At 50.1% G+C, this 12,652-nt stretch overlaps 3 protein-coding genes across 3 annotated transcripts; 1 reads left to right on the plus strand and 2 right to left on the minus strand.

The window, feature by feature from the left end:
- Window positions 1-1,759: 1,759 nt before the first annotated feature.
- Window positions 1,760-4,718, plus strand: INS49_000929 (uncharacterized protein; the record flags this gene model as incomplete). The annotated part of the gene is made up of 3 exons (XM_043161763.1): window positions 1,760-1,838; window positions 1,925-3,586; window positions 3,682-4,718. The coding sequence occupies 3 exons, from the start codon at window positions 1,760-1,762 to the stop codon at window positions 4,716-4,718; spliced, it is 2,778 nt and encodes a 925-aa protein (XP_043030269.1).
- Window positions 4,719-5,372: 654 nt separating this feature from the next.
- Window positions 5,373-7,426, minus strand: INS49_000930 (uncharacterized protein; the record flags this gene model as incomplete). Its single annotated transcript, XM_043161764.1, has 4 exons — window positions 5,373-6,270; window positions 6,481-6,657; window positions 6,700-6,766; window positions 6,871-7,426. The coding sequence occupies 4 exons, from the start codon at window positions 7,424-7,426 to the stop codon at window positions 5,373-5,375; spliced, it is 1,698 nt and encodes a 565-aa protein (XP_043030270.1).
- Window positions 7,427-7,920: 494 nt separating this feature from the next.
- INS49_000931 (uncharacterized protein) lies at window positions 7,921-10,051 on the minus strand (the record flags this gene model as incomplete). Its single annotated transcript, XM_043161765.1, has 5 exons — window positions 7,921-8,510; window positions 8,711-9,122; window positions 9,507-9,556; window positions 9,607-9,832; window positions 9,905-10,051. The coding sequence occupies 5 exons, from the start codon at window positions 10,049-10,051 to the stop codon at window positions 7,921-7,923; spliced, it is 1,425 nt and encodes a 474-aa protein (XP_043030271.1).
- Between the last annotated feature and the right edge of the window lie 2,601 nt (window positions 10,052-12,652).

Here is a 12,652-nt window from a genome sequence, read left to right on the forward strand (position 1 = left end):
GGCTCCTCGGCCCAAGACATTCTGCGACACCCTTCTGAATCGCCAATCCGCGCCTTTTCCTTTCGAAACACCCGCCAAAGTGTGAGCCCAACGCTTCAAACTACTAATCAACGCCAGCCTGCACTGCACTAGAACCGCCCTAGAACGAGTCGAAGCCGTCGGTGCTGCGACTCTCTGCCTTCTCTTCAACGCACTACGGCGGCTGGAAGACAACGGCGCCAAGCGCCCCGTTTCTGCAGCCAGTCAAGGCAACTGCAGCGAACGCCAGAGATTCCGGAGGCTCGGGTTTGAGATAGGGCACAACTTTCTAAGCCACCGAAGACCTGGTGCAACAACAGCCTTCGCGGTCTGTACACCGAGACTGCGACCGAGATCAACGGCGCATCCTCCCGAACAGCGTGCGACCTGGAGAGCCAAGACATAAATATTCTGCGCTGAACTCGGCATTCATCCGCCCTCCTCATTTGCTCGAATCCGACGTTGCAATTTATTAAGGCACACGCGCACACCTGTTTTTTCGATAGTCCGTCCTTTGGCGCCACGCGGAAGCCCTTCCAGGTTCCGGGCCACAAGCCTATGTGGTAAGTTGCCCACTCTTTATACCCATCACCTCGATTCGGCTCGGTAGCCCAGGGCAGGCCCAGGAGTAAAAAGGGAAAAAGGCCTGCAAGGCATATTCATGCCGGTAGACAGGCTACATCGTGTTCAGGGGAATCTGTGCGCCAGTGATGATGAGACCCCTACTGGACCAAGATGAGGATTGGCCAATTGCTGCAACCCTCCCCACGCCGGTCCTGGTGCATCAATCGTGTTCCGTGCCGCACCGTACCGTACGAAGGCTTGCACAGGACGGACATCCATGCAGGGTCTCACAAAGAGGACCAAAAAGGAAGAGGCACCTACAAGCCGTGGAGGGGTCAGCCTGTCAAAGATGGATAGAATCACTGACCTAGAGCTGAAAGGGCTGACAGGTTTCCGAGACCAGGTACGGACTTTGGTGTGCGCCCGGTTCTTGCACCCATATCCATCGCCTTATATACCCAGGGTTGGAATATCTAGGTTTCGCGCCTGAGACCCTATTCGACGCTTGCCGAAGTTGCCCGCGATATTATTAAAGAACTGCGCGCATCCCCAAGCAGAATACCTTTGGTTGCGCCCGGAAACTCGGTCCCTTTGCATATCTACCTGCAGACGTCGACATCCGCCCAACGAGAACGAGCCCGAGCCCCTGCAGACACAGCACCCTTTTGGCAGCTTGATGTACTGTTCCTGGCCCGTCATTTTCTGCCAGGCCTATAGGATACCAATGCTGTCGTCCGATCTGCCGAGGTCCTGACTCCCATGCCAGCCACTTGAAACCCACCTGCTCGCTCTTTTAGGTTCGATCGCATTTCAGAAGCACGCCGTCGTTGGCGAAAGGGCAGTTGACGGCATATGGTCTTAACGGGCAGCGCATCTTACACGGGCCCCTGCGTCGCCGATCCACCTGGGGCACCCACCCACCCACACCTTTGGATTGGGGAGTGCATCTGTCTTGTCAGCCCAGGAACGCAGGAACTGCATGCACCCAACGCACCACCCTCTGCAGGTAATATTGCTTGGGCCTGCCTCATCGAGCCTTAGCCCACAGGACGCAGGCACATTTCGTGCCGCAACGGGAAAGGATTCTTGACGGTCCAGCACAGTTCGATTCTTTTCCGGTCTGTACGGTGGTCTCAATTTCGCAGCTCGACCTCGCGTCGGCCGCCCTGCAACAAAGATGGACCACACTGCTGTCCCCGCAGCGCCTCCGTCAATTTCTAGGCACGGCCGTCACTCACGCCGCCAGGCGCCTGAAGGTCCGTCCGCAATGCCTTAGCTGTCTCGCATCTGCATTCCAGCCGTTGTGCATCTTGTCACTGACACAAATCTTATTCCCACTCAGACACCAATCACGCTAATCAATCGGCTATCCGAGCACACGGACGAGACGATTCTGTCGCGCCCGCCTCCCCCGAAGTCATCTCCTCCCTAATAACCAGTCTCTCCGTGATATCGAGGCCAGCCAACGCCCACTTCGACCTGCCACTCGACCTCCTCCAAACCTCCTCCTCACCCTCCAGTCCCAAGTCGCCGAACGACCACCGGAACGGTTCCTTTGGTGTCACCTACGGCGCACTCAACCAACCCACACTAGCAGAGCTGCGAGAAGAAGACGCCGGTTACGACGACCTTGCGGCCCTCCCCCCGACCATCAGGACCGCGAAGCCTCCAAGCGGCTTCTCTCCCCTGACAGCGCCAAAGTCGCCCGAGAGACGCGAGAGCGGTGGACTGCGGAGCTTTCTCAGCGGGAGGTCGTCCTCGCGCCCGTCGTCGAGAGGCTCATGCGCATCCAAGGATGCTGATGTGCGCAGCATCGGCAATCTTTCCGTCGAGCGCGGGTTGTCTCCTGTGTCGTCTCCAGAAGTAAAGAGACAGCGGTCATACGATAGCTGGGGCAAGAAGTCTACAGTCCGATCCCAGAAAGGGTTGATGTACATGAGCTCCAAAGAGCGGCTGAGAGACAACGAGGACAGGAAAAGGGTAACCTCAGGAACCGGGGCAAGTTCCAGTGGTGCGCTGGACGCGAGCGCCATGGCACGAACGACGAGCCCACGAGTGGACCAATTCCTAGCGGGAACCTCCATCACAGAAGAGCCAGCGTGGAACATCGACGATCCACTTTCGAAGCCGAGCCTTGGTGCAGACGGGTCGGCTCGATCAATACCCCTCAGAGACTCGAGTTTGTCGAAGACGGGCTCCAACGCGAAGCGGTCCTCAGCACGAAACAGCCGTTCATCGAAACGCGACAGCGATCATGGTGCGATTCCTGAGGAGGACTACTTCGGCAGATCTGACAAGGGGAAGGGGAAGAGTGCAGACATACCGCAACAGAGGAACAGCTTTCGGAAAACCCGCGAGACTTCCAGAGAACCAAGGCCAAGGAGGAGGGATCCGGGGCCGGAGGGCTTTCTGGACCCTTCGCGGGCGGCCAAGGCCAAGGGGAGCCATCATACCGATCACCATATTACAGACACCGAAGTTGAACACGATGACGGGGCTCCGTCTCCTAATATTGCTCAAGGGAAAAGGCGAGACCGAGAAGTCAGCAACGATCGGGCCAGTCGGCGGCGATCCGGTCGAAGCACTCCGGAACTCCGCGTAAAGCGGAGCAGCTCAAGATTGAAGCGGCTGTCCGGGCCGTTGTCCCCACGACCGGATGACAAGCCTAGAGACTCCACGACGGAGTCAAGGGCTGTATCCTACGAGCGTCCACCTTCGGCGGATAGTATCGACGACTCAGTTGAATCGTACTTGCGCTCACCTCGTCTGAGCCAGAAGATCCGCCACCCACAGACGGGCCGGGTGATCAGCTTCAGCGAGGTGGGAGATTCTGAGGGGAGCGCGGTGTTCTGCTGTGTTGGCATGGGCTTGACGAGGTACATCACGGCGTTCTATGATGAACTTGCCGTGACTCTGAAGCTGCGTTTGATCACCCCTGACAGACCTGGTGTAGGGGACAGCGAGGCGTGTGCGGACGGCAACGCTACGCCTCTGGGCTGGCCTGGTAAGTCACGATTTCAACCCTTCGGCGATCGCGTTCTCGCCTTCACACTTCGTCACATGAAGATGTCTGTTCAAAAGCGCTGACCACCGGAACAGACGATGTATACGCAATCTGCCAGGCTCTGCGAATTACCAAATTCTCCATCCTGGCGCACTCTGCTGGTGCGATTTATGCGCTGGCAACAGCCCTTCGAATGCCCCAACACATCCGTGGCCGGATCCACCTGCTGGCACCATGGATTCCTCCATCCCAGATGTCTGTCTTCGGCGCTTCCGCACAAACGCCTTTGCCGCCGACCAACGCGATACCTACGTCTCAGAGGATATTGCGCGCACTGCCAACACCGATTCTCAAGGCAGCCAATTCCAGTTTCATGACTGCCACAAGCAGCAGTATAACAAGCAGCCTTCCAAGGCAAAAGCGAGCGAAACGAAAGCCCAGTGGTAAAGATAATAAGGACACATCGGCCTCGAGAGCTAGCGACCGACCCATGCTCGATAAGGAGAACCATAACGGCGGGAAGTTGTCAGGTGACCACCCTATGCTGACCAGGGAGATGTTCGCCTGCGAGGAAATGGACCAGATCCGCCCTGAAGGAGCCAGCCCCACGGGGAATCTGTCACCCATCCGAGCTGCAGTGGCGAACGACACGTACGGTGGTATCGGCGGAGGCAGCAGTGGCAAAGGCAATCGCAACAGCAAACAGGACGCCGTCATTGCCGCTGCCGAATCAGCCATGGCAGATAAAGTAAGGCAGGAAACATACGACACACGCCTCACCCAGGCCATCTGGGAGCTCGCGACCACGGGCGCCAACCCCGCCGTGGACCTGCTGGTGTGCCTGGAGCGCCGACATACCATCGGCTTCAGGTATGTCGACATCACCAGGCCGGTGGTGATCCATCACGGCAGTCGGGACACGCGTGTGCCTGTCGAGAACGTGAAGTGGCTAGGCAAGACGATGAAGCGGTGCGAGGTGCGAGTCCTCGAGGGCGAGGGGCACGGGCTGATGGCCTCTGCGGGATGTATGGGTGGGGTTCTCATGGAGATCAGCAAAGAGTGGGAAGACTGGATGAGAGTCACCGGGGCGACGGCACGCAGAGAAGAGAAGAAAAAGGCCGTGGTGAGATAAGGTTATGAACACGCTCCCGGGTTGTCACGACCAACTTGATTTTCCATCCTCATGATGCAAGCCGCCGGCGAGCGGCGTTGATTTGGGTCTGGATTGGTGGGGTTTCCTTTGTCCGTTAAATGATACCGATCTCAGCCTGCAGAGACACCCCCTTTTACCCTGGTTTTCAACTGTATGTGGTGTATATATATCATCATGTTCACGGGCGTTTGTTTCTGTCAATATCAAGCGTATCGGGGCGCATGTAGGTGATGGGAAAATACTTGGAGATAGTATTCTACTAATTTATGAGCCAGCAGTCCGAGTGTTTGGCACCACTCAACCTTCATTCTTTCGAGATGGTACCAGTATCAGATTCTCGCTTCTTCCTCTACGATATAACTCACAAGGGCGTGCAGTCATCTTCTCGCCTTCTCTCGCAGAGCCTGTTCGGTGCGGATGACCGTGCCATGCCAGCCGTACATGGTTACAGACCAGAGGCTGCGAGACATGGATGATGAAATACAAATTTATTGCTGTCTGTTCGCTTTCGATTGCCATAACACCGGATCAACTGGTCATCTTACAAACCGCTTGGTGAAATCCTCCGACAGAGCATCTCCACCTTCGATCACATTATGCAACATCGGTTCCTAGTCACATCTCGGCTGCTTCTCAGTGAGAATTCTCAAGCAAGGTACCCGCATCCGGCGTTGGGGCTTCCTCCTCCTTCGCTTCAATGCCCGACAGCAACGGGGTGGCATCATGCCGCCCGATGAACTGCCCGGTGACGTCGAGCCTGTACGTCTTGCCCGGGATGAGCGGGTCGCTGTAGGCCAACTTGCAAGAGAACTGAAAGCGGGTGGAGTCTGGGAAGGCCCTGGACCAGTAGAAGCCGACGCTCTCGTGGTGCTTTGCAAAGGTGATTCGGTCCCAGGCGTGGTGCGCCCACTTGTTCCACATCCTCCACGCGTCGACGAGGCCCTCCTTCCCGTACATGGGCTGGATGAGCTGTTTCTCGGCTTCCGGGTCGAGATTGAACTCGGGGCTTACCCGCAGCATCGCCGCCCTGACGGGGTCGTCCCAGGTCTCGAGGAACGGATGAAAGAGCGTCTCTTCGGTCGCCAGTCGGGTGATTTTGTGCGCTGTGTTGTATGCTGACGGCCCCCTGTGTCTCAGGCCAGGTTCCCAAGCCAGCAACAGCTTGTGCCAGTTCGAGGGAAAGACCTCTACAGACTCAGTCGAGCCCAGGCAGTTGACGCATCCGGCGCAGGTCGAGAACCAGGACTCACGCCCCATGCCGACTGAGGTGCAGGGCCACAACGCGGTGCCGGGCACGACTGGCTCGCGCCCTTGCGATAAGGACCTGTAAGCTGAGCAAGTGCCCTCACATTCCGGGCAGAGGTATGAGCAATGGTATCCGACGTAGTGGTGAAATATGAAATGGACCTTGGGCAACCTCGGGGGCTCCCAGTTCCTCCATCCAGGCTTCGCGGAGATCCCGTCGAGAATTGTAACGAGTGCCTCGTCCGCATCAGGGATGTGGCCCATGAAGCAGACGATTCGAAGGTTCCTGAACCGGCCGATGAACTTGAGATAGCCGGGTTGCCGAGGACCGTGATCCTAGCGCTTTTCCACAATGTCTTTCCACATCATACGGTTCGTCCTCAAGGTATTGTGATGCCACAGTGGACTGTGGTACGCATCATTGCACGCCCAGCTGGTTTGATCACCGTAACACGTAGGGAGCCAGTTCGCCTGCCGAGGAAGCAGGTGGTGATACCTCGGGCCGAAGGCGAGGCACTTGAAGAGGAAGAACTCGGTCGCGCCCATCATCAGCCAGTACGTGCACTCGTGGGAGAAGAAGGCGTCAATATCTCGGCAGAAACTCCTGTCGACCAGCCGGGCGTTCAGGAGCGAGGCGATCGCGGGCTCGTTGCGGCCCCACGCGTCCTGGGGCCTGCCAGGCGGAGCTTCGTCCGGCGTCGTGGTCATGTTCTACTGGGCCAGCGCGCGGTTCTGGAGGTACTTTGTCTTCTCGAAGTAGGCCCGCTGGTATTGTTTCTGGCCTACTATTTCTTAGTCATCTGCTAGGGTCCCCGAGGTGACACATTCTGGAACTTTCTAAGGAGTAAATGCTGGGGGATTGTAGAAGGAGAAGAGGAATACTGACAGGATTTGGGGAATGAGGTGCCGTTCCAGATGGATTTAGTGGGCACCAGCTCCCGGAGGACCATCTGCCGCAGTTCGAAGGGGAGCTTGGAGTATGGGAAGGCGTCATTTCTGGTAGGTTCTTCGGGGGCATCAAGGCTGACTCCAATGTCGTCGGTATGGGCGATAGCGGGCTCAGAGTCGACGCCTGGGCCTGCGCCACGAGGGTCGAGATTGAGGCCGGCAAAAACAGGCTCGGCCGGTACGTATTGCTGCTGTGAGGAATCCCTCCGTGACTGTAACAAGAAGTCAAGACTGTACCTGACTGAGCCGATGTGTGGTGGATCCAAATTAGCAGACTGGCTCTGATACGCGGCAAGGCTATTGTTATTGGCTATGGGATGCTTTGTCGGCGACCCGAGGCTGTTCCTGGGAGGTGATAGCACCACCGGGCTCGGGGGTCCGCTCTCAAGTTCGTAGACATCTTGTGTCATGCCATTAGCAGTGTGTTGAAAGCCGAGGTCTGTGTCCAATGGTGAGAACCGATTCGCTGCGAAGCGTTTGTTAATTGGGCCCATCGTGGTTTGGAGCTGTTGAAGATGACTTGGTCTATTGCAAGAAATGTATTGGCCGGCCTGCGTCAAGTGAAGACCAGCTCATCGGAAGGAAAGCTGATATATTGCGCATCTTTGATGATGCAAAATGAGTACGGAAAGAATGAGGCTCCTGCAGAGTTGTGGAGTTGGGATACATCATTACCGACACGATACTCTGCAGATCATGGGGCATGTCAGCTCAGGAAGGCGTTCGTCATGGGCGTCCCTTCTCTTCCAACTCGGCAAACCCACACGTCCGCTTTAAGTCCTGCGAACTGCCCGGAAGGAACGAGAGGTTTTAAGCCTTAGCCCTCCATGGCGACCTGAGGTCAGTATCAATGGGTCAAGCTTACAGCCACTGGGCGTCGAAACAGAGAACTCGGGTATCCTATCATGGTTTACAAATTAAATTCCTGTTTCCCCAACTCCTTCCGTTCACTGTTACTCCCAAACTCCTTGGCCACGTCCATCCGAATTTAATCCATCAACAAGGGCCTGTAGAAAACCAGTTCGTCGAGAGTCTCTTTCACGTACTGTGCTCGCTTCTCCGTCTCGGTCCACATGCTCTGAGGGCGCAGAAGCTTGTCGGTCTCCATATCGAGCGGCTTGAAGACGGGTTGAAGCTTCTTGAAACGGGGCCTGCGCTCACGAACAATCTCTCTTGAGCAGCTGAGACCAGCTATCGGAGCACGCACCGGGCCGGTGGCGCCCATCTTTATGCGTACGTAACGCAGTTTGGGGCAATTCTTGGCGGCCTTGCCTAAAGCTTTCAGCAAGTTCTCGCCAACCGTGCGGCTATCATCCCATTCGGGGATACGGTAGACGTAGACATTCAAGCTTAAGCACTCGAGTGCAGACATCCTGGACAGACCTGCACCAGAAAAGCCAACAAGGTGCTTGTAATGGATGGTGATGTCAAGGAAACGAGTGGTCGGCAGGGGCAGAGCGATACTGCGTTGGTAGTGGACTTCCAAGGGAAGTATCGAATGGAAGGAAAACCCCGTCGGCTTCAAGGTAGACGCAGGCTCTTTCAAATTGCAGTGACCAAAGAGCCGTCGTGTCATGTCTGTTTACTTTGTCAGTGCCATTATACTTCTCTCAAGTTTCGCAACACTCTGAGTAGTATAATAGTGGAAAGCACTATTGAGGCTTGACTAGAGGCCACTTGATAGTACTCCCAAATCATATTTTAAAGCTGGACTTAAGGTCGTCCGAAGCGTTCCATAATCCACAATACAAGGCGGCATTGGGAACGGTAAAACATACCTTTGAAGTCAAAGTATTTCTTGAAGAGAGTACCGTCAACGTGGAAATGGACCTGGCGCAAGAAGTCGCGGGTCTTGCGCAGCGCAAAGAAACCGTGAACCACGGGCTCAAAACGAGTGGAAGCATATAGGCTGAATCGATTCATGTTCGGGAAGAATGATGAATCGAATGTTTCCCATGCTGTTTGCCTCCTGGCAATGATGCTCATATCTCGCACACATCCGGGATCGGTGAGCAGGGAAAGATAGCTCGCCTGGGCTGAACCATCTCCTCCGTTTGCGGGCAGTTTCAGGTTGACTCCCTGGCCGAAGACCACGACTTCTAGCTTCAGGGGGACACCTCCCAGCTGCTTGTATTGCTTGCAGATCTCCTCAAGCGTCCATTGATGCTCCGCTCCATTCAGGTAAGAAAGCTTGAGGTAACGGAGTTCAGGAGATTGAAGGAGAATCCGGCAAAACAAACCCACCCTCCAGGACGCCGTGGGAATGCGGATCAGGCAAAGGGACTTGAGGCTTTGCTCCAGAAAGACAGATGCAGAGAGCTCCCGGCAAGGAATCGGGCCTAATTTCAAGGCCAAGGACTGCAACTTAATCCTGGATTGCTGACAATTGCTGTTGAAGCCGTTGTTGATAATCAGGACGGCTTTGTCAGATCCGATTGGGGTACTATCAAGACTTTCACAGTGTCAGCATTCGTGCGGTCTTTCAAGATCGGAGCTTGTGGGCGACGCCGAGAACGACTGCTAATTTGGAATCTCCAGGTGGAAATATCAGGGCCTATTCAAACAGAGACTTACATGATAGTGTGCAAAGTTGGGGAATTGCGCACAATATTTGTCGCTGTTCTCTGTACATGAGAGGCAATCCACTCAGGCAAAATTGGTCCCTCAGAAGGACCGTCGCCAGCCTCGTAGCCCTTAATCTTGCTGGCATCGAATCGACTTGCGTTGTCAAAAGAGAGAATCTTTGTGTGCCGGAATCGTTGGTTTCCGGCAGCCCAAGCGAGGTTTTTGGGTTTCAAGAAGTTCGCATTCAGGCGAATGTGGCGGTACAGGCGCGGCGAGAACATGGAGTTGAAGTCAGAGTTGACAAGGCAGAGCCCAGGAAGGTCTCCGTCGGGCAACTGCACGCACGAGACGACAAGTTAGAGGCTGTTCAAAGTTGTCTGTCTGCTCAAGCTGTTGGTCTGACTCACATGGTCGCCCATCCTGATGACGAGCTCCTTGATATTGGCGAACTTGTGCGCGGCGACCTTGCCTGGCAAGTCTATTCCACCAGTGATAGGATTCTTCATGGCGACGGTATCTCCCGAATCGCCGTTGATGGCTGCGTCGTGCCCCATGTTGACGGTGATTTGCGTTGGCTGGTTAGGAGTCGGGTTTGTGTTGACGGAAGAGAGTGTGGTTGGGAAATCAGTAGTTCTCAAACGGCATATGCGTAAAGTTTCCTGTGGAAGAAGCACTGCGCACCGATGGGCGCTTGAAGCTATCGTGGGACCCTCGTCAATGACATCGCCGGTGGGGCCTTGTGTCCTGAAAGGGCCCCCAAAGGCCAACTGCGCCGAGCATGAGAGAACCCCGACAACCCCGGGCCTCGTTCCATTCTGTGAGATAAAATCAGATTCACTATCCAGATGAATGGTCCTGGACGCGTCGGATGGACACCAGGACTTTGCTTCTGGCTATTGTACCATCTGCCTGGTGACGAGCATCTCACAAATACTTGGAGGTGTTGCCAATGGCTCTCTGCAGAATACAACGCTGTGGACAAAGGTACTTATTGTACTGTAAAATTATGGTTTGCTGGTGACAGACAAAACAAAGAGAAAGCGTTAAATAGATCACACTGTCTAGTGTATGTATCACCCACGGTATGGGAATGACCCCTATATTGATGCCATTACGAAGCAAACTTATGCGCTTGAGACTTGCTGACTGACACAATATTTAGGCATTAGGTATGTTACAACAAATACCATGTACATGTGTGATCTAGTATAAATTAAACCATGACAATGTATTGAAGAGGCACACCCTTGGCCCCTGCTTGATAAATTGATGAATACTTCCTCAGCCTGCCCCTCGCTTAGGTGTCTCTATAGTTGGTGTGAGTGTTTTATCTTAAATGAGCTACTGTAGGTTTTGAGTTACTTAGTCACAATGGCCTCACCCTAAAATGACCTTGGTGTGCTGTCAAGAGCAGCAGCACAAGGACTGGACAATGGCTTGACCTCTAGATGTACATGCTCAAGCTGGGCTGAGAACGCAAATAGGCATCGGTAATCCTAAATTACAATTCTGTGTCTTCCTAGAGATCTAGGGCATACATTTAATTCCAATGTAATGAAGCAATTAAGCAAACAATAGTTGATTGTTGGGTGTTGAGGAGAGAAATCTCCCCGCTATTAAACGCTTAGAAGGAGCCTATTTATAGGCTAACGCTAACATATAAGCATATAACCCTCACACCTTTTAATACACCCCCCATCGCAAATATTATTATCCTAACAATAATAAAAGATATTCCATTTCAATAGCTAAAAATATAATTTAAATATTCCGCTATAATTTATATTAAGATTATTATATAAATATTATCCAATATCTATATATTCCACTTACATCATTTTTAGTTAACTATTTAAACGCCCCCCCTAGTAATATAAATCTTATACTTATCTTAATCTTAATTTCTTATAAGCCTCTTTAAAAATAAAGCAAGGTAACGCTTTTATATAAATATTAGCAAAATTATCTTTAAATGCAATATAATAAACATTATATATTTCTTTAATTTCTTTATAAATAAAGTAATAATAAATAGCGATATATTTTAATTAAGCGTTAACTTTATAATTTTAAATAAAGTTTAATGCTAGCTAATTATTAATATATAAAATAAGCAAACATTTAATATACTTAATGCTTAAATCTTTTAATACTTAAATTATTTAATAAAAATATAATAATGCTAATAAATATACTATATATTCTGCCTTATAAGTGGATTTTATAATAATAAATTAACACTTTAATAACTAAGCAATTAAGCCACCATTAAGGAGTTGCATATATTTATTAAATGCTTTTAAATTATTTAAATTAATATTATAGGAAGCGTTAATATATATATTAAATATAGTAAATTAAAATAATAATATTTATTTTAAAAATTATAAGGCATAATTTAATGTATGCTAAATATATTAAAGCACCCCCTTTATAATATTTAAATAATAAATTGCAAGCTTTATATTAAATATTAAAAGCATTATATATAAAAACGCAAAATTAAGTCTTATTTTAATAATAAGAAAATTAATAAATTTAATAAGTAATTAATATATTATTATATTTATTATAATATTATTAAGTTCCTCTTATTATAAAAATAAATTTAAATTTATAAAAGTTTATTTTTAATTGCAATTAAATATATTAAAGCATTTTAAAATCCATTAAGCATATTCCTTTTAGGAAATGCAAATCTTATTATTAATTTATATAATTTCTAATTCAAGTAAGTATTTATAAAAACTAAAATCCTTATACTTAAAACATTATATAAGCTTAATGCAAAATTCATTAACTTAAAAGGGACTTTTAATAATAAGAATATTATTAATATAAATAGCAATAATAATTTAATTTTTAATAAAAACGCAAGGGTTAAATATCATTTCCATTAAATATTTAATTAATTCTTCTTTAAAAGTATTAAATTATTTGCAGCCTAATTATTTAAGTTTATATAAGGCATTAAAAATTTTTAAAATAACTTACTAATTATTAAATAATATTTAATATCCTTATAGCAATTATATATAAATATTATATTTTAAATAACTATGTAAATATGCTATTTTAATATTAAATTACTAAAGCTACTAGCCCATTATAACAATAATAATAATAATTAATCTTAAACTATTATAACATATTAT

The sequence above is a fragment of the Diaporthe citri genome (genome assembly GCF_014595645.1).
Source record: "Diaporthe citri strain NFHF-8-4 chromosome Unknown scaffold_1, whole genome shotgun sequence".
Classification (NCBI taxonomy): domain Eukaryota; kingdom Fungi; phylum Ascomycota; class Sordariomycetes; order Diaporthales; family Diaporthaceae; genus Diaporthe; species Diaporthe citri.